Consider the following 23,003-nt stretch of genomic DNA (forward strand, 5'->3'; position numbering starts at 1 on the left):
ATAGACAATAGTGAAGAAAATATCTCATATTATTACATCACAAATGTTTATTCATACACGTGTTTACAAACCACAGGACCCTACGAGATTTAAGGCATCAACCCTAACAGATAGTTGGGGACATAGTTCTGCTAGACGAAATTCACTCCTACCCATTTTAAAGTTAGCAGATAGGTTGTTCCCCTAAGTACTGACTCTTGGTCTGGAACAAATAGGCCCCGCTCTCTCTATGGCTAAGAGGGACTCGGTTTATTGGTAGGACTAAAACCAATTTTTCATTAGAGTATCAATAGATACTTAATGAGCAAGATGTATTACAGGGTAAAACGATAATTTTGACCCATCTATTAATAAGAACAACTTGTAAATGATCGACTTACTGATCATGGTTAAATCAAGTAGGTAGAAATATATCTACAATGAGGATAGTACAGTTACTGTGCTTTAGTGGAGTGACACAGTAGTTAACAAATGCTAATTAATTCGGTTTAAAGAGTGTAACCAATTAATCTCAGATCATTGGAGTTTATGATCTGTAGGTCCATTAAGTTCCCTCACTAGCTCACAAACGGATTAAACATTAGAATAGCGGGATGAGAAAAATTGAAACATTCAAATTCAATTTAAGAGAATTATTAATTATATGCGCTATAAATTAAACGTTTAATTATTGAATTAAACAAAGTTATAGAATTTGAAAAATATGTAAATATAATTTAAATATTAAATTACAAGAATATGGATTCATGTCCGGGATAGTTGTTTTATTAATTTAATATTTGACATTAAATTAATTTGATATATTAAATTTGTTTAATTAATAGTCTTAAAATTGAAATTCAATTTTAAAAAGATTTTATGGAAATCATTTTAAAATTGAAGAAAAAATAACTTAGAAAGTGGGTTTTTCCCACTTCCTACACCTTGATCCCACTTTTATTTTGCATTATTGGTGTCAATACCTCATACATTCATATTGCATGTTGTGGTTGATAAAATAAAAAACATACAATTGAAAAAAAGGTTGATCAATTCTAAATTTTGAAGAGAAAAGGGTTTTCTCTCTCAAGTTCTAGACATAACATAAAATTCTCTCTTTTTTTCTCTTCAATTCAACTTTTTTTGGGTTCTACCACCCATCTAAGGTCCTAGAAGATAGTAGAGAATATCAAATGGTAGTCTACAACTTATTGGAGAGGGGCTTTCAAGCTGAAATTGAAGAATAGAAGAGTTTATACTTCAGAAACCCTATTTCCTTAATATGAACATGCTTGCTTGATTGCTAAAATTAATGAAATTATAGTGCTTAATATCCAAATTGCTTATGCTTGTTGATTGTCAAAACCAACATGAGTAAATATATTGTATTCTTTTAGGAGTATATATTATATGAAGTATGTACTCTTTTTCCTTCACTAGGTTTTTTTTCCATCCTAGTAAGGTTTTAACGAGACATATTTCATATATATGGGCATCTAAGGGAAAGTATTATAAATATTATAATAATAAGTAGATGCTCATTGCTTAATGTCTCAAAAAGCATGTGTCAATCTTCATGTTGTTCGTGTGCCTTGTAGATATTTATGTTTGTGTTCATGTAAGACCACATCCTACTTGTCACTTTGCCTATAAATAATGACATTTGGTGGATCTTAAAATCACACACATTTGGTGAGAAATCCACTTCAAAATTCCACTAAATTTTCATATTATCAAATTTTTATAATTTTAGTTATTTTTATTTTATTATTATATTTATGTATTATATTTATATAATATTATATTATATTTTTTCCATATCCATTATGCTCCATTGTGTTCCTCAATTTCACAACATAATTGATTTTATACAGTTAAAATTTTTTATGTCAAAATCCGACCAAGAAAACTTACTTGACCTTCACGTGCCACCAACAATAAATTTGTAATTTAGAAGGTGAGAACACTAGTAAAACAATTAGAATAACACATCAAGTATGCTACTTTCCACAAATCTTCGATGTTAGAAGTTAGATTTTAGCAAGTTGGGAGCAAGCTTTTAGGGGAAGCAAATTAACCGATAGTTGTTATAATTCATATAGGGCTAGACCTAAACTTTCCTTCATCATTTTATGAACTGGGCTCCAAAAAGTTGGATTGAGGTCAAGGTTGGCCAATTGGGTCAAGGTTTGACATGAGGAACTTTCTTAATTTTACTCTCATATTTGACCTTTTTTTTTAGACTTTCTCGTAGGTCTAAATCACCCTAATAATAATTATGCTGATTTTTTTTTTTTTTTTTTAGCAAAGTTCGTTATACCATTAAAAGAATATGGATTTATAAGATTATTAATACCATTAAATAGATACTAATCTATAGGGTATATTTGTATATTTTTATAAGGTATATTTTAGTATATTATATTTAAGGTATATTTTCTTCGACGGAATTTATAAGGTATATTCATCCGCGGATCATCATGGAGGCCAAAATATTTGTCATATCGTTTCTTATTCTTTAGTTCTTTCATAGTAGTTCTTTTAATTATTTAATTTATTTTTTAGGTGGCTTTTAAATATAAGAAAATGAACCAAAATATTTAAGTAAAATCTCACAGTCTAGTTGTGATAAACCACGATAGATAACGATAAACTTTTATCTGTCTATCATGACACAGATAGTAGTTTATGATTGTCAATTGCAGTTTATCACAGTGATATTTTGCGTTTAGTTGTAAATATTTTTAGTAGTTTTGTCATTTAAAATAATTTCTTTTATTTTTTATTAATTGATTATTTTGATGATGATGATGATAATAATAATAAAATAATCAAACGAGTATTTTGTCAAAATATAAAATACCAACTTGAAAATCTTAAGTTGGTGGATTATAATAAGTTCAATTATATCCTGCATATTTTAGTTAGAGTTACAATATCCATTTAAAAAAAATTCAAATTTTTAAAACTTAAGAAATAAGAAAAATAGTATTATGCTTTCAAAACGTCCACTTTAAACAATGTAGTTTCAATTTTTCACTTATTTCAGTCTCTATACAATAATATCCATCATCTTGTAGAGAGAATGCATGATTCTTAATATGTCTCCTTTAAAATGATGTGTCTCTGAGTTCATCATTCTTAGCTTAAATATCAATTTTCTTGAACCAATTATGATACCATATCAAATAAACATGTAATTTATCTCAAAATCAATTGGCAATAAAAGGAGTAGCTCACATTGTTGGAAAATTCTCAAAACTCAATTCATGATCATTCTAAAATAACTCTACAAAATAATCAAGATAAGGATCTAACATGGATGAAAAAACAAAATCTCTATAGAGTTAAATTACTTGGAATTTAGCAAGGAGATGTAGTTTTGTCGTTTTCCTCAACTATGCAACTCACTGGAATGTGTAGACCCTCACTCTCAGATAGAGAATAAGAGGCCAAAGAGGCATAGTATTTTAGGGATCATAACTCACTCTTAGATAGAGAATATGAGGCTAAAGAAGCATAGTATTTTGGGATCATAATAATATATTTATGAGTGATCCTAGGGTTCCCATAATTCCCTAGAATCAATAGGCTAATTTCTACTCAGCAAGCCACACTTCTATATGGAAAGCTATGGGCTCATAATCAAGACCATACAATATGCCCATTAAATAGTCCAAATATATAAATGTTATTTAATTTGTTACCCACTTATTAATTAACTATTAAATTAATTCCAATACACATATCTTATAAACATTGTGAGATTTCTCATTTTTTATCTCAACATGACTCTTCAAAATGATATTTCCTTATGTTTCCCATTCTTGACTCGATTTTTTGTCATTTTTTGGATCGAATATTCATTTGAATTTAATGAACTTTAATACCATGTTAGATAAATATGAAGTATCATCTCGAACCAATCGATAAGAGTACATCTCGACATTTTTTTTTTCTTAATTTGGAATTCTTTCTTGCATCTTTAAATGAATTTTCCTTCTAGACCTCCAAGGATAAAGCTACCTATTCTTGCTTTTACGCTTTGCACATGACTTTTGCTCAGTGTCATTGCAAATTAAAGCCGTGTGCAAAATGACCATCAACTTCCTGAGACGTCTTCTAAGCCAAGAGAACCAACCTATTACCGTCATCATATATATATTTCATAATACTTCCTTTTTTGTCTTGCAGGCTTTATTCCTCTACACTATGTCTAATTCTCTAACAATATGTACGGTATACTGAAATTTTAAATATATATATATATATATAATAGTTAAATTACAAATTTTAACGATGTGGGATGTTTTCAAATATAAGAAAATGAGTCAATTTATTTACAAATATAGCAAAATGTCATTGTCTATTAGTGATAGGCAACGGTAAATGCTGATAGACATCTATCAGTCTATCAGCGAAGTTTTCCATTTAAGACATCATTGATACACAGTAGTATTTTGTTATTTGAAAATATTTCTAACATTTCTTTTTTATTTAAAATAATTATCCTTTTAATTTTTTTGTTTAATAGGTTCTTCAACTTAAAAGAGTGCCCTAGTATATTTTTAAGTTTTTCAATTTTGTGTCCATTAAATTTTGCATCTAATACGTGTTTGGCCTATTTGACATATATTAAAATTCACTGATTTATGTGCTAGATACAAAATTGAATTTTTAGGTCTCATCAAACATAAAATTTGATATTATATTAAATAAATAATTTTTTTGAAAAAAGGGTCGAATATGTTATGATCTATTAGATGCGAAGCTGATAGTATGAACTTATAAAAATGTTTTTTAAGTTTAGAAATCTATTAAACCTAAAATTAAAAGATATTTTAAACATTTATTTAGAAATCTATTAAACTTAAAATTAAAAGATATTTTAGACACTTTTTTAAAGACTTTGAGACTGCATAGATATGAACTAAATTTATAATATAACGAGAAGAAAAATAAAATAATAATAAAATAGTGAGAAAAAAAGGTTGAAATAAATGAACATTAAGATAGTAGGGGAGCCCTAGAAGCTAGCGTGAGTAGGCCACCAACTACACTTGACCAATATTAATTAGAAAATAATAATTTATTTTTTATAAAAAAAAAATAATAGACAAGATTAATTTGAACCAAAATCTCTTATTTTACCGTTTTAAAATGTTGTTGTTGTTATTATTATTATTATTATTATTATTATTATTATTATTATTATTATTATTATGATGATGATGATGATAAAGTTCAAATGTTCACTTGCTAAACCAGGGAAATCTGTATACTTCTCATTGACAATCTTTTTAAGCATTTTGAATAACAATTTTTTCAACATAAAATAGTAAGACCTTTAATTACTCTCAAATTATCAAGTATTTAATATCGACAAAAGAAAATATATAACCAAACTCACTCAAAAGATCTTAACAACAATACAATAAACAAATCTCTAAGGTGAATGCCTATATGAATGCTCTCAACAAGATTCAAACCACTTAAAAAAACATAAAAACATAACCGATAATCTAATAAGCACTTATGATAAATAACATCATACCGAATTAGTATCGAAATATCTTGTTGCAGGTTTCTTAATTTATATAGAAAGTATTAATTTAATAGTCCACCAACTTTCATACATACTGGTTTAGTTTTTTTCCTTTTTTTAGAAGAACATAATAATTTAGTTTTAAAACTTTATTATACTTCAATTTAAGTTATAAAAAAGTCATTTTAGTTATTCTACTTTGATACTTTTTCCTTTCTAGTCATGGTACTTTGTAAATGTTCAAAATTAACCAATATAATTTCAAAAAAAATAATAAATTAATCCTACCACTAATTTATGGCTTTTCAAAATATATATCATTCTCTCTATTATTTTTTAAAAAATATTCACATTATCTTTTCTTTCTTAAAATTATTTTTCTCTCTATCATTTTTGGAATGATATTTTCATTGTGTTTTTTTTTTTAAATTAATTTCAACAAATCCAACTAATAAAAGACCAATTTTTAAAAATTTATCAAACGTATCAAGACGTATGAATTTGAAAACTAAAAAATATAATAATCAAAATAGATTTATGAGTCATGAATTTTAAAGTATAAAAGACTAAAATGGTATTAACCGACCATAAAAAATTTCCTAATGTTAAAAGTAAAAAATAAAGTTTAATGTTCCACACAATTATTTTGACTATTGTAGGTTTGAAACAAATCACCCCTCCACCACATTTCTAAAGTAAGTAACACGGTAAAACAAAAAGTCCTGGAGTTGTTTAGCTATATATGAACCAACAACATACACAATCAGACAATCAGACAATCAGACAACTACATGTGTGAAAATCAACCGAAGGCCCATTAGTAAAAAAATGATTAAATGTAGTCGCTTCTAAATGTTCATCCACATAAAGGTAAGAACGTAATTTGACGAAGTAGTGAAGTTGCTTCCACATTAGTTCATAAAATAAACTATTTCAATGTTTTATTAAAATTATGAAACTTAATAGTTTTGCTCTGGTTTTAAGGATCTCAAACTAAATGCGAAAAGTTATTCTACCTTTAATAACAGTTAAATATAGATTCGAAAATTTTAAATACTCTCTAATAAATAATTAGATACTTCTACCATTTTTGTTACGACAGTCTCATCCAATAATTTCTGGAACTCGGGATTTGTTTTAGTGTATAACTGTTACATTATAACCCACAATGGCATCACCAACGGTGTTGACCCAATAAGTCCTCGCCAGTGCATAGCCACGAGCCATCCGGAAAACCCCAGTCCCTCCGACGACCGGCAACTCACGAACAGTATGCATCACCGAATTCTTCCCCACAACAACAATGGAGCTGCCGTTGAACTCTCCGGCGGTGAATTCGTAGGTTAATGCCATCATTAAGCCCAGTTCCTGCTGCCCAGCAGATCCGTACAGCCCCTGTGCTCGCCCCACCTCCTTCGATTTCGGGTCGGGTGATTCTGTCAATGGGTCGTCAGCGATGAACACGGCGCCGAAGAGGGTCGGAGAATTCCCGGTGGTTGGGGCCTCGGCGACCTTGACGGCGGAGGGGGTCTTCCCGCTGACGGTGTCGTGGAAGTAGAATTGGATGTTGCTTACGGTCTGTTTCTGAGAATCGTGTCTTGAGATTACGGGTTTCTTTGGGTTCAGGCTTTGAATCCACGGGAGAGTTGCGATGAGGAGGATGAGGGAGAATGCTACAGAAAGATTTGTCATTTTTTTTTTCTCTTTTTCTTGACTCTGTTTTTGATGGAGAACAGAGATTCTCGGACTCTGTTTTTGGCGTAGAACAGAGATTTGTGAGTTGAAGAAGACGGTGAGGGTGAGGTTTTATAGTGAGATAAGGGTATTTTGGTCATAAAAATCAATTCATACCATTGCCAATAAATTTCGAGATTATATCCATTAAATCTATAAATTAATTGTATGATCAATTTACGTTGTCTTCTAGATTTCATTAATAGAAATAACTTATATTCTTTTAATTAAACTTTGGAAAAAATACCTTTTCACCCTTTAGATTTTAAATCTAGTTTTTATTTGGTCCTTAGGTTTCAAAATATTACAAACTTAGTCCTTAAATTTTACATTTTTTTTCAATTTAGCCCATTAATTTTAAAATATTACAATTTTATCCTTGAGATTTTATTCAATTTTGTACTTAGGTTTCAAGATTTTACATTTTTAACGTCATTTTTTCATTAAATACTCATTTTCAATCATTGACGTCAATATTTCTTAATTAAATTTTAATAATTATGAAGTGAAATTTTAAATTACTTTTAAAAGTGATGAAAATTAGTGAAATTTAATTTGTTTTAATTATTATAATTGTTGTAAATTTTTTAGCATACATTAACTATAATTACTGAAAATTAGTATTTAGTAAAAAATCGATATTGAAAGTGTAAATCTTAAAATCTAGGGAGTAAATTAAAACCAAATTCAAAACTTAAGAATTAAATGTGTAATATTATGAAACCTAAAGACTAAATAGAAACTAAATAAAAAATTTAGGGATCAAAAGGATATTTTTCCCTTAAACTTTTATGTTGTTATAAGTAAATCATGTTAGACCATTTATTAAGATTATTTTTGAGAATACATTCTATAGAGTAGACTTCTTTAAATGTCCGATTAATAAAGTGAAGGTATAGAATCAATTCATGATTAATTTTATTTTGTACAACAAATATGGAGCTTATAAATTTGAATTTCTTACTTAAAAAAAGAAAGTTTACATGTCATTTACTACTAACTCATATTTACGATATTTTTTAAAAAAAAATACTTATACTTATGTTAAGGACATAGCAATTAATTGATTTCTTCAATTAATGCGGATAGAGAGAATCAAACCATAAACCTCTTAATCGCTATCACATTCGTATGCCACTTAAACTATCTCGTTTTGGTACGATTAATTGATATTTAGTTCAATAATTTATTGTATAAAGAGATAGCAATTAATTGATTCATAGTAGATCTCTACCATGCTGTAAAGTTTTTATTTTCTTTTCTTTTTCATTTAAGGGGAAAATCTTGTAGTTACAGAAGAATTTCTCACATTGAATAAATTTGGAAGTTTTTGGAAAAGGAAGGTTCTTTCTTTTTAAATTTGGAAAAATAGTTCGACATTTTGGAAGAAGCAATAAAGTTTTTCAATCCATACCTATCTTGGGACGCCAGATATTGGAGAAGTTTTTCCATATCTGAATTTTATTTATTTATTTTTATTAAGTATGAAAATCTTTCATCGACCCATTTTAAGGGATTAAATGAAAATTAGCCTAAAAATTTAAAAATCAATGAATTTTAGTGTTTTGTTTTTGAAAGTATTGTGTGAAATTATTACTTTGACCTAAGAATGCACGCGTCAGGATCTTTGTTCTCACTCTAGCTTCTCGTTTCTCTCTCTCATTTCTTGCTCATACTATCCTCCTTTTCAAATCGCTTTTCTATGATGAGAAATCTTCTCACTTTTCACTTCTCACTATCTCCTTATATCTAAAAAAATTGCAGATTAAGCTCGAAGAAGAATTGATTGAGGAAAAGCTATAAATAGAAGAAAATGGGGAAGAAAAAGTCTACAGAAAATCTTAAATAAGTTTCTCCCAAACTGCAAATTAGATTTTTTTTTTCCAAAAAAAAGTTGCAAATCAGATAAGAAGGAAGAAGTTAAAAATTGGAGAATGCCAAAATGGTAATTTCACAGGACTTTGATGTAAGCAAAAGAGCAAAATTCCTTGATCATCATGTTAGACCATTTATTAAGAAGATCAAGTTGAATTGGGTTGGGTGGGTAAAAAAACTCATCCACCGTTTGGTTCACCAATTATTAAAGATGTTTATTACCTCGTTATTTGCATCAACTCATATTTCTTTATTTGCATCAACTCTCCTCATTACTCTCCTCCTATAATAATTATTAACTCAATTCTACTCTACTCTACGTGTCAAATGTCTCTTAAGTTAATTTTCTATGGATGACCCATTTTTCATTTGGATCCTTCAAAAAGGGTCATCCATGAAAAATACTTATTAACAGCGAGCATAATTTAACATAAATGATGCAAGCCCACAAGTTTTGATCATCAAATAATTATAGTGATACTTTTTTTTGGGGGGGGAGGGGGGGGGGGGGGGGGATTTTCAGATATTAAATACATCATACCAAGAGGAAAAAAACTAAATATACATCACTCTGATAGAGAAAAAAAACTAAATAGATATAAAATTTAAATTTTAGAAACCAAAATAATGTTGTGTTCTAAAATAAATTAAGGATTATTGAATTTTATATGAATATATATATATATATATATATATGTTTATTGAATAAATTTGACCTTCAAATGAAATCACGACCAGAGATTCTATGTTTGAATTTCTAAAAATAAAATATATATATATATATATATATATATATATATATATATATATATATAATAATAGATACTGTAGAACTGGTTTTTCAATTTATCCAAACATTCTTTTATACAATTTTTTTAACCTCAAATTTATTAGAATCATAAACGGAGTATATTAAAATTCAAAATTTTTATGTTATCATCCACTCAATAATATTTAAGTACTAGTTTGTTTTAGTTTTAAATGGTCTAAGTTGTAAATATTTAGTTAAAGATGATCATTTTGAATGCTAACAAATAAATTAAGGAATAAAATTGAACAATTTGAGAAGCTACCTTAAAAATGGTCTAACAAATTTATAATTTCAATGAAAGGATTGACATTATAATATTTTATAGGGTTGAATATATGATAGTTGTACAAAATTCAAAAGGTAACAAGGAAATTGGAGTCATATGGGGATTCTTTTTCCCACCCAATCCAATGGGGGGCAAAATTGCACAAGTGTAAGAACAACAACTCAACTAAACAAGCCTTTGAAAGAGTTTCTATTTGATAAAGGGTAGGTTCTCAAAAATATTTTGGTAGGTGGCCTATTCTTCCAGTTCTGGAAAAAAAGCAGTTAGGGTTGTTGGTCCAAATTAATTACAAAACTTCATTATGAAAAATAAGATATAACACACTCGTATGTCAAACAAATTATCTTTGGTTTGGCTCATTGTGACATATTAAAAAAATGTTAAATTGTTTGAGGAAATTGAATAAGATTTATGATTTGATAGATAGCATAGTTGATTTCAAAGGAAAATCAAACTTTTCGAGAGGATATGTTCGATATGAAGAACCAATATGCATAGAACTAGTTTTTATTTCATACTTTCAGAGGCCGTTTGGGGCGCTAAATTGAGATAAGATGTTTAAAGTTCATATGTCTGTGTTTGGGGTGTAGAGTTATTTAGTCTTCATGTGTCTGTATTTGGGGTGCAGAGTTAAGTTCATATATCTAGGGTATCTAATGCAGTTTTTTGAACTCTAAGTAATATGTTTTTATGATCACTATTTTTTTTGTATTTTTTTTATGCAATAATTTTATCCATCTTCGTTTGGATAAGATATGGATTGCATTTTTTTCTTTAATTCTTAAAGCTTTTCTTTCTTTCTTTTTTCGACAATTTAGTATAAGAAACTTGGCTAAGACTATTTTTCCCCCCTAAAGAAAAACGTGACCCTTGGTGGAAGAGTTACCAAAAACTTTTTAAGAGAACCAAAAAGTTACCTTACATAGACTACTCAAAACTAAAAGGAAATTAGTTTCTTTGCTAATTTTAAGCGAATTTAAACTTAACTTTAAATAGTTGACATATTATACAAGAGAAATAGAAATATTCTAAAATTTGATGATATGTTTTCTTGACTCGACGATTCTAAAAATCTCAATTTATAAAATGCAGAAGTGTCAAAATTATATGCAATTATTAAAGCCTCACAAAAAGGAGAAAAAAATAAGTTTATAGTTATATTAAACATAATATTTAAATTGTTAAAATGAATATAGTTCAACTGGTATAATATTTATACTATCAAAATATGATACCTCCATGCCACATATTGGAAAAAATACATTATTTGAATTTAAATCTAACAAATTAATTTACCTTTAAAAATATTGAATTGGTTAGAAATCTATTAAAGTTTAAAAATCTATTAAACCCTTTTTAAAATTTAAGAATGAAATACATTAATGGCCACTTCTTCTTTTTATTTTATTTTATTTTGTGAGTAGGATCTTTTTATTATGCATTTTGTTATGATTTCCAAACATACATTTAATATATGGTTTGTACGATTTCACTTCTTTTTAGAATGGTGATTTCACATTTTTAAGCCCATAATGTTATTAGAGAAATTTCTATGGCATAGACATAAGATGGAAAAAATATAACCTAATTACTTAACTAATTAATCAATATTACTTAACAATTAATGATTATTTTTATAATATATAGACTTACTAAATATTAATTAAATCTTAATGGTAAAAATATAACCTAATTAATTCACTAATTAATCAATAGTAACTAAACATTAATAATGTTTTTTCATAATATATAGACCTAATAGATATTAATTAAATCTTAACAATTCAACATAAGATTTTATGATCTACAAAAATTATTATGAAATAATTGGGAAATTCTTATCAATTGATTCTAAAAATATTTAGACTTTATAGCAAAAGTTCTAAAAGCTTTATATTCTGGAACTTTTTGCTATAAAGTATAAATATTTTTAAATATTTTTTTTATGTTTAAAAGATCCTTAAATAATATTCTATTCAAATACTCATTTAATTTAATTTCATTTAATTAGTTAATGTAAAAATATTTTTAATTCTGTTTTAATTGATTCACTACAGTTTTAAAGTTTAGATAATATAATAATAAGTTCACACAACTTTTGAATAAAATCTAAGGTGTAAATAGATAAATTTATAAAAATTGTGTAAATCGATAAATTTACAAAAATTTTATGATAGTTTTTCAATATATAATTGCGGGGTGGGGGATAGAACCTCCGAAAGTTATCTATATCTATATTATATTAAAAGAGAGTATAAGTAGGAGAATTTTGCATTCTATTTTGCCATTGATTTTTAATCATATTCCTATTGTACCCTCCTTTAATAGTTAGTTATAACCTTTCTATATAAAGTTATGCCCTGATTTTTGCATCCTATTTTACTTTTCCACTAATGATATCTTTTCCTTAAAACACCCCTCGACGACTTAACAAACACCTTTCAATATAAAAAAAATATTAATCTTTTTCTTCTACTCACTTCACCATTCCAACAAAAAAGTAATCACTATCTTGCATTTGTTTTTTCTACCTTATTTTTCTTTTAGGAAATTTTGTTTTTCTTTTGTTTTGATTTATATTTCTTTTTAAACACTTTGCTTCTTTCTTTTCTTTTGGTTTATGTTTCATAGGTTTTTTTTTATGTATTATTGTATGTGTTTTTTCGTATCTCTTTTTTTTCATAATCCAAAAAAAAAAATTTATCAAACAAAAAAATATAAAAATATAAGTCCTTATGTATTTACTTCAATCCACCACTTCTGCAAAACATTCTACATTTACTTTTTTAGGAAATCTTAACTTTCTTTTATTTTGATTTGTGAACATTTTGTTTCTCATTTTTTTTTCTTTTGTTTTTTTTTTGTTTCGTATTTTTTTTTTTACATTATTGTATGTGTTTTTTACCCTACATTTTTTTTTCAACATCCAAAAAACAAAGTGTATCAAGCAGAAAAAATGCAAGTCTTCCATGATATAATTATACTTTTTCTTTAATTCACATTAGGAGTTTATTTAGAATAACTTAAATTAAGAGTTTTATTTTGATGGAGAAGATGAGGAAATATGAGAGATGAGATTAGCTTGAAAAATTTAGGGAAGATGAAAATATGAAAGATGAGATTAGTTTTATTTTGATGGAGAAGATGAGTACTTGAGAATATTTTGAATATTTTTTCTAAAATAAAAAAAAAATGTATTTTCTATTTTAATCGAAAAGAAGGTGATATGATAATGTGAGGAAGTTGAAGGGAAAACCAAATTTGAGAAAATTAGGGAATAAGAAGATAAGAGAAAAAGTTTGAATATTCTAAAAAAATGTAAGTATTTCTTTAGCCTACTTTACTTTTTATAAATCCACATGAGATGATTTTATTTTAGAATGTTGAATAAATTAGGGAAAGGAGGATCAACTTGAGAAAATTAGGGAAAGGAGATATGGAGAGAATATTAGTGAGATACTAAGTAAATTTTGACTTCCTAATTTTAATTTTATTTCAACTTTAAAAACTATATCTTCAAATCACATTGTGATTCATATTTTATATTCAATCTTCTTAATTATAAATTTTATTGTATTTTTTATGACATCATAAATTTATAACTACAACTAATATAAGGTAAAAACTCTTTGTTAACCTACCTTAAATTGATGAATGAAACACAATAAATTATTATGTTGAAAATAAGAACCTTCGTTTAAAAATAATAGTGATAAGATATAGGTTTTTTCATGACCATAAAATATTGGCATAAATATTGAAATTGGAATTTTTAAATTTGTGGAGAAAAAAAAAAGTTTAATGTTTCACTTATAAATAAAGTATTTATTTTACTATTCTAAATATAACATTAAATTGAAATTGTTGGTAATATATATATATATATGACTATAACAACCATATTTTGTTCCTTTATTTTTTTTTTCTTTTGTATAATTTTATACAACAGACAAAATATTTGAAATGGAAAAAAATTGATACTCTGAAATGAAAAAAGAAAATTGATACTCCAATTATTTTAAAAACTATTTTTTTTCAAATTATAAAATATCGACATAAATATTAAAATTAGAACTTTGAGATTTGTGAAAAAAAAAATTAATATTTTACTTTAAAAATTATAAATGATGTATCTATTTTAATATTTTAAATATACAAAATTGCTGTAAACTTTTTTAATAATAACAAGATTGTGTTCCTTTTTAAAAATGATTTTTTTTTCATAATTTATAAAACCAACAAAATCTTTGAAACCAAAAAGATTAGCTACCTCAATTTTTGATTATCACATTTAATAAGACAATAAATAAGACTACCTTTTTCTAACAAAAAAAAAAAGTTTTTAATGAACCTATTGAAAATGTTTAAAGAAACAACTTATTTCATGAAAATAATAAGGATAATTTTTTATTTTAAATAAAAAATATAAAGTATAAAATTAGGATTTCATAACCTATGGAAAAAAAAGGTATGAATGATTTTTTTTCTAACAATTTAAATATAAAACCCATATTATCTTTTATGAAAACAAGATTATGACTAAGTAATCTTAAAACAAAAACTAATACTCTTTAATTACTTTAAATTAAAACTATAAGATTCCACACGTGCACACACATGCACATTATGATACGTGCGTGCACACACACGATGATATGTGTTCATTTTGTGTATGAGAGTTATAACGACATTGAAATAAAAATTATTAACTTAATTATATGAGTATAGAAGAATTTTTGTGGGAGTAATGATAATATGAAAACATTGAAATCAAAATTCTTACATTATTATCAGCATTTTTTTGACAAAAATAGCCAAGAAATAACAAATTAGGAAAAACAATGATAAATTTTTAAAAGAAAACCATTATTGACAAAGGAAAAACCTTGGGTTGCCCCTCTAAAATGATGCAACTAGTCTACAAAATACTAAATTTCATTACCATAACATGATGATCTATTCAAAAGTAATTAAAATTGTTATATTATCTAAGGTTTAAATGTTGTAGTAATTAAAAGTAAACAAAAAAATTATATATATTATTTATTTATAACATGCTAAAAGGCTAATATATTCTAAAAATTTTCATTAAAACGACCAGATTTCGCATGCATTGCACATGTGTCTTTACTAGTACGTATAAAAGAATACAACTCAAAAAATTAAGAGTATAAAATAAAGTGATACATTTTTTTAATAACTTACGTGCAATTATTTAATTTTAATGTTCATATTTTCATAGTATTAATTTTTCATCGATATGATGATAATTCTATCTTAGATTCAACATCGATATGAGAGGAGCATTAATAATTTTCATTATATTGTAAAAGAAACATGAAACATAAAAAAATAAACAACAAAATATCATTAACGTAAATATAATTTCTTAAAAAATATCTATGAAAATTGACATTTTATTATTATTATTATTATTATTATTTGTAAAATTAAGACCTCTGCCAAGGTTGAAATCAACCTTTTAAGAGACCTTTAATATTAATATTGTTGTTTTCAAAACTTATTAGAGAAATATTGTTGTTTTGAAACTTATTAGATAAATATTGTTGTTTTGGGAATTCGAGGCTAGAGGTCGAACGTTGAGAACTCAACTAATGTGGAGGTCGAACGTTGAGAACTCGATGAACAAAGAAAAACTTGGAAACAATACATAAGCCGAAACTTCAACCCTCGACAAGAGAAATCTCGCGAATCTCGCTTAGGTTGTTGAAGGTTGAAGTTTCGACACACATCCACCCTCGAGATTGCAGGTTTATTACTTTTCTTTTTCCCTCATAGAGGAAATAAAGTAATGAGATGGTATACTATATGTATCTGTGTACTCGAGCTACTTCTAACAACCTATGCATTTTGTTATCATTTCGAATTAGACGGAGGCTTGTGGGATTAACGTGAGGGGGTGGGGATGGCTATATTTCTGGGAGCGAACTCCAGGCGAATATGAAGCGCATGGATACAAGTTATGTCTTGGAATGAAAGATAATTCTAAATTAGCTTTGTCTACGAACAAAAAAGTAGATCCATAATAAAAAAAAGTGTTTGTGATTGTTCCAGAAGAAATGAAAGCTAGTAATCATTAATGGAAAAATAACAACAATAACAGAGAGAGCGAGATATTGAGAGAGAGCGAGATCTTAAGAGAGAGCGAGAGCGAGAGAGCGAGAGCACGAAAGCGAGAGTGAAATCGAGAGAGCGATATCTTAGGAGAGAGCGATACTGAGAGAGCGAGATCTTAGGAGAGAGCGAGAGTGAGAAAGCAAGATCGAGAGCGAGATCTTAAGAGAGAGCGAGAGTCTTCACTTTATTTGAACTTTCCATAGAAATATATATAAAAAAAGAGAAAAAAGAGCTAATAATCATACTATAATTGAATAATCATTAGACTATAATTAAATATATTAGATTATTATACTATAATTGAATAATCATTAGACAATAAATTGAATATATTAGATTATTATACTATAATTGAATAATCATTAGACAATAAATTGAATATATTAGATTATTATACTATAAATTGAATATATTAGATTATTATAATGTAAAACTTTATTGATTACAAAAAAAAAAAAAAATTGAATATACAATAAATTATAATAAAAAAATTGAATATACAATAAAATGAATATATAATAATAAAAATTATTTATTATTCAATCCCTAACTATCTGGAGCCCGTCTTAGTAACGAAGGACACTTCTTTCGATTATGTCCTAACTGGTTACAAAATCCATATCGTTGTCGAGTAGCTGGTTCTGTCCAATCCATCTCGTTGTGATAACGTGAACTTTTCGAGTGTCAGTTTATGTTTATCGTATCGGGTGTCAGTTTCAAATTCAAAAGTTCAACAAAGCCATTGAAGATATCAAAGGAATAAATCGGAGTTGTCTAAGTTTTTTTGACAACAATAGTTTAGAGCAATGGACTTGCATATGATGGAGGATTCAGATATGGGTGGATGACGACAAATCTATTAGAGTGCATAAATGGAGTCCTCAAATGAACTCGAATGTTGCCTATAAATGCTCTTGCTCAAATAACATTCTTCAAATGCGTAAACTATTTCGAGAAAATAAGAGCAAAAATAAGGGATGCATTGGAGTGTCAAGATAAACTCAGGACCTGTTGATCTCGATGTTTTGTACGACCAGTCCATTCATCGATCATATGTTGTATGACGAGATCGTACTACTGAAGAAATATCTTGCAGACGTCGAAAGGCAGGATTTATACAGTTGGATTGGCATCTGATCACAGCCTTGGTCGAGAGATGAAGGTCTGAGACGCATACATTCCATATGTCTGTTGGAGAGTGCACTATCACTCTACAAGACATATAAGTGTTGTTGGGGTTACTTGTTGACGGTGAGCCGGTCACCAGAGTGATGTACGATGACTAGTTAGAAGTTTGTCAACTGTACCTCGGTGCGACCCCACCTGCCGATAAGATTAAAGGATCGAGGTTAAGTTTAATATGGTTAGGAACACAATTTCGTGAGCTCACAGATGATGCAGACGAGGAAACCGTCATAAGATATGCGTGAGCATATATACTACAAATGATGGGTGGAAGTCTGTTTTCAGATAAATCAAGTTATTTTGTTCACTTAATGTTCCTGCCACTGTTAGCTAACCTCCATGATGCGGGACGGTATTCGTGGGGTGGAGCATGCTTGGCATGGTTGTATAGACAACTATGCAAAGCAACAAGACCTGAGGTTCGAGAGATTACTGGGCTCTCATACTTTTGCAACTATGGGCTTGGGAGCGATTTCCAACAATAGCTCCACAGCTACATCATGTTAATGATGCTCAGTTAGTTGGACGAGCCTACGGTTCTCGGTATGTTGTTTTAATTCAATTTAATTTTTATATCACTGATCTAGTTAATTTGAATTCTAAATTATCAATTTAAAAATTTAGGTGGAGAGACAAAATTTGTGTGACCAGGACAGCCACACATGTAGTCAACCAGTATTGATACATGTTTGATCTGCTTCAACCTGAACAGGTACATTACACTTAACCTAATTGATTATTTTATTCACATTTTTATTGTATTTGTCTTTAATATTCTCTAATATAATATTTTGTATTTCAAGTTATTTGGGAGCTGTACAAAATTATTGTGCATACTTTGCCTAATTTTTGTACGAATGGTCAAAACATATGGCGGACGATAAGTCCTCTCATATGTTTTCACATTGGTGAGTGGTATCTTCCTGACAGGGTGATGAGACAATTCGGTTTTCAGCAGGATATCCCATCGCCTTGTAATATTGAACTTGTACTGCATGATATTGATCTAAGGACTGGAGATTGGTCCGAAAAAGTTGCACATTTGGTAGTGCGATGGCACTATCGTGCAAGGTTTATTGCAGTGGGGGTTTCTCTTGAACAGTTTGACACAGATCTCACTCCAGAATATATTCATTGGTATAATAATATCACAAGGCGCTACGTCACTCGTCTGGGAGCAACTGTGGGTCATCTGGTAAATGAATGAATATTATCTAATTCTTTTAATTTAAATTTATTTTAAATATTGTGTAATTGCTTTATAATTCACAGAGATCGAACAACAGTAGACTTCGTGAGGTTGCGAATGATCCGAACCAGGTTCTTGCTATATGTAGTGACAACCAAAGCTATATGGAGGAAATTCATTATATGTACGATATACCTATTGTTCCTCCACCAGCTCTTAGACGTAGAGGACCTGTTCCAGAAGAGGATGAGTTTGATGAGGTTGCACATAATGTGGAAGAGTTGCCCCCTATGACGCAGACGCAGAGTCAAACTGATTATGTTAGTCCGATGATGATGATGCCAACATTTGGTTCAGAACATTATGACTCAGAGGCTGGTCCTTCGTCTTCATACGTGCATGGACATAGTCAGGGTCGTGGAGAGCATAATGAATATTTATATTATGAAGAGCCTGCAGAGGTACCAGAGCAACATCAAGAAGAACCCGAGCAACCTCAAGTTCGAAGTCGACGACGACAACCTTGTGGGACATATTGATTTTTGTAATTATTTTTATATAAATGAGATATTTAATTTACATTTTTTTTATTTTTATGAGTTATTATTTTTTTAATTTATTCTTTTTAGAGTTTAAATAAAATAATAATAAAATAATAAATATTTTTAGAATTTTTTTTATAAAATGGAAAATTAAAAAAAAAAAGAAAGGATTAGAAAGAAGAAGGTGGAATGTGTAATAATTAAAAAGAAAAAAAAAGGGAAATTTGTACGGTATTCTCGCTCTCTATCAAAATCTCGCTCTCGCTCACGCTCACGCTCTCGCTCAAAATCTCGCTCTCTCAAACTCTCGCTGTCTCTCATAATCTCGCTCTCGAATTTGATTGGGAAGTTCAATGGCAAAAAGAAGGAGATTCATTAGGAGATGACAGAATCCGTTTGAAAACAATAATGTTTTCCTTTAAAAAAAGGAAGGTCGAGAGTTCAAAATTCGACCTAAGGAAGGTCGGTCGAATTTTCAACCCTCGACTTATTTAAAACAATATTTTTACAAATAGTTTGAAAACAACGATATTTTTCTAAATAGTTTCTAAAAGTACAATATCCTTTTATTTTTACAATATCCTTGATATATTAAATGGTTGAAACGTAAAATCGAGATATTTAATATATGATAGAACCGATTTATTAGATGTCAGAATCACAAATCAGAATCCTGCTGCTTTATCCAATTTAGTAATGAAATACAGTAACATTATACTCTATAATGGCATCGCCATTAGTGACATTCAAGTAATGTGTCTTAAGCTTTGCAAACCCTCGAGCCATCTTGAACTGCCCTCTCCCGCCGACAACCGCCACCTCCCGTTGCCGCTCCGTCACCGGATTCCTCGAAAACACGCTGATGGAGCTGCCCTTATACCGCCCGGTTGTGAAACCGTAATCAATATACATCACCAAACACAAATCTGCGTCTTGGCTTGCTGATACATACAGCCCTCGCGCGTTGCCGATCACTTTCGAATTCGGATGGGGTCCCTCCCGGAGCGGGTCGTCGATGGCGTAGACGCTGCCGAATGGAGTCGCCGACTGGTCGCCGATGGTTATGTTTGCGTGCGCTACTTCGACGGCGCTGGGTTTTTTGCCGCTCAGGATGTCGAAAAGGAAGAAATGGAGATTGGTTACCTTCTCCTTTAACTGAACCCTTGGGGTAGTTTTGGAGTAGTACTCGGAACGCGCAGATATGGCAGCGAGGAAGAGGACGAGGAGCCCGGTCTGTAGCCTGGTAATTTCCATGTTCTTTTTCATTTCCTTGATATTGGCTATTGTAGAGTTGGTTCTTGATTCTTATACTGCGTGATTGAAACTTATGGTTCTTGCAATTTGATTGTATCTGCTTATTAGGAATGGTAATGAAATCTCGTAACGTATGAGGTTTGTGTATGGATTATGTTTCTTTACAGTTTATATTGAAATGGAAAGTAACTAACACTTGGATTCACCTCTGGCTTTCCTTTCATGGAGATTTTTATATCAATATACCATTGAATTCAATTCCAACCCTGTCTTTGAATCTATTTTACCAATGCAATGCGTTAACGTTGAATTCAGTTTAATAGGATGGAAATGCATTGTAGAGTCAATGAAAAATGGTCGTCCAATCCGAGTATAATTTAGGATAAGACACTAGTTACCATGTCAAAAGTCAATGGTTAGATGACACTTGCGTTTTGTTGGGAGGGCATGGGATATTGATTTTGCTGAAGGCTCATTCAATATAGAGCAACATTTTGTTGGCAGCTGAAATGGGGACGAAACGTATGGATCTAGAAACAGACTCATTACACATACCTAGATGCTGAACAGGTTTACCAGCAGGGCTTCCTTTATTCATCTAGAGTTAGCTAAAGTAGCCATAGTGAAGTTTGGCTTGAGGAAGAATTGTGACTCACTGGAGCAAAATCAATCAATACCCTAAATCATCTCTAATGTTGCACTTTCCTTGGTTCTTTTTACAGAACCTCTGATGAAGTTGAACATGTGTTACAGTTCATGTCACATGCCACAATATTAAAGGAAAATATGTTAAATATTATCAGTTAATATCTTAGAAAAATTGTAAGTCTAATTGTTTCTGGCAAACTTACCAAAGTTTGTGTTAAGATTTCATCTGTGGATGAATCACATTTAACGTCTCCCAACTGAAGGGGACTTTCTACTCATAGTCAAATGCTCAAATCCATATGCAATCTCTATCAGCCTTGGCTCGAACCCTTTTAATCCTCCAAAGCCAATGCCATACTCCCTTAGCTTTTCCTACATCGTGAAATAACTCCTGACCATACTCCCTTAGCTTTTCCTACATCGTGAAAAGATTTTATTGTTATTATCGTCTGCTTTTTGCCATGCTGATTGTAAAATTAGAACAGAATAGATGATAATTGCTCACAAGTTTTGAGTTCTTTTTGTTGAATTCTATTGCATCTGACGAGGATCAAATTGGAGAAGCAACTAGCTCTTTGAGGTATTCATTTAGGGATATTTTGAACTCAGCAAGCAATGCAGTCCACTCTACACTCGAACTGCCAGTGATTACATGTAGGCTGTCTATCGTCAGTGATTACATGTAGGCTGTCTATCGTCAAATTGTCAACCAATATTGCTCCTCCTTGCCTTTCATGTTATTGAAGACAAATGGTCAGATAAAAACGTCTAACATGAATTATCAGGAAATGGTTTATGACAAGTGAGTTTGGTTTCGTACTTCAGGGTTTTAAAAACTTGCTCAAAAGCTCCAGTGTAGAAGGCATCATCATGGCCAAAATCATAGGATTTCCTCACGATTCCTATTCTCTTTCCTTTTAGTCTATCAGCCCTTAGAAATTGGCCATAGCCACCTTTTGGAATATACTTTGATGCTTCAATTGTTGAGTTATCATATCTGTCCGCTCCTACAATGGCATCTAGAACATAAGCACATTACTCATTTAGCAGAAAGTACTTCCTTTAGATTCTAATATAAATGGCCACATTTAGATAGAGACAAATTGATTACCCGACAGTGTCCTGCCTAAAAGAGATTGGAACGACCCCTGCTCGACTGGTACGACCTACTGTGGGTTTAATGTAAACTACTGAATTGATAGTAGAAGGGCATAATACTGATCCACCAGTTTCGATTCCCAGTGAAACTGCAACCATATTTGCTGCAACAGATATGGCAGAGCCGCTGCTCAAGCCACAAGGTTCTCCCATTGTGGAAGGATTCTGCAAACAGGGTGCATGTGGGGTGCTCTTAGCTTGTTGTTTTAAAACTAATTGTTTGCTGTCTGTTAATTGGAATTTCTATAACTGACTGGTTTTGTTTTAAAAGTTAGCTTAGAGGCTGAATCAATCCTTTCAACTCAAAATATGTTGGAGCCTCTACAATTGGACTTTCTATAACTGACTGGTTTTGTTTTAAAAGAAGAGAAATGAGGGAGAGAGAAGAAAGGAAGAGGGAAAGAAACGTTATAAAATAACGTAAAAGAGAATTTTAAAAATAATGTTTTTTTTATAAAAGGTAAAGATTACCTAATAGTTAATCATTACAAAAATAAAAACCATGGATGGTTTTAACAAATCTGTCCATGGTATTTACTTTTTACTACTTTTTTTTAATAAAAGAATAATATATAGTAATTACAATTACATTAAAATATATTTTTGGTCGATGTCGGTCGGTTTTTCATAAGATTTTGTTACAAATCGACACGACATGG

General features: G+C 29.6%; 2 protein-coding genes and 1 pseudogene across 2 annotated transcripts; all 3 read right to left on the minus strand.

Moving 5' to 3' along the window:
• Window positions 1-6,435: 6,435 nt before the first annotated feature.
• LOC120088824 (Disease resistance-responsive (dirigent-like protein) family protein) lies at window positions 6,436-7,300 on the minus strand. The gene has a single exon (XM_039046271.2). It carries the CDS (start codon window positions 7,214-7,216, stop codon window positions 6,662-6,664), a length of 555 nt encoding a protein of 184 aa, XP_038902199.1. The 5' UTR covers window positions 7,217-7,300; the 3' UTR covers window positions 6,436-6,661.
• Window positions 7,301-19,902: 12,602 nt separating this feature from the next.
• Window positions 19,903-20,799, minus strand: LOC120087964 (Disease resistance-responsive (dirigent-like protein) family protein). The gene has a single exon (XM_039044986.2). The coding sequence runs from the start codon at window positions 20,548-20,550 to the stop codon at window positions 19,975-19,977; it is 576 nt and encodes a 191-aa protein (XP_038900914.1). The 5' UTR covers window positions 20,551-20,799; the 3' UTR covers window positions 19,903-19,974.
• A 630-nt stretch (window positions 20,800-21,429) lies between these two features.
• On the minus strand, window positions 21,430-22,497 carry LOC150033415 (putative amidase At4g34880; annotated as a pseudogene).
• Between the last annotated feature and the right edge of the window lie 506 nt (window positions 22,498-23,003).

Source organism: Benincasa hispida, chromosome 10 (genome assembly GCF_027475165.1).
Source record: "Benincasa hispida cultivar pf3 chromosome 10, pf3_genome.v1.1, whole genome shotgun sequence".
Classification (NCBI taxonomy): domain Eukaryota; kingdom Viridiplantae; phylum Streptophyta; class Magnoliopsida; order Cucurbitales; family Cucurbitaceae; genus Benincasa; species Benincasa hispida.

Coding starts and splice junctions, on each gene's coding strand:
- LOC120088824 (XM_039046271.2), bottom strand. CDS start 7,216: ATGACAAATCTTTCTGTAGCATTCTCCCTCATCCTCCTCATCGCAACT.
- LOC120087964 (XM_039044986.2), bottom strand. CDS start 20,550: ATGAAAAAGAACATGGAAATTACCAGGCTACAGACCGGGCTCCTCGTC.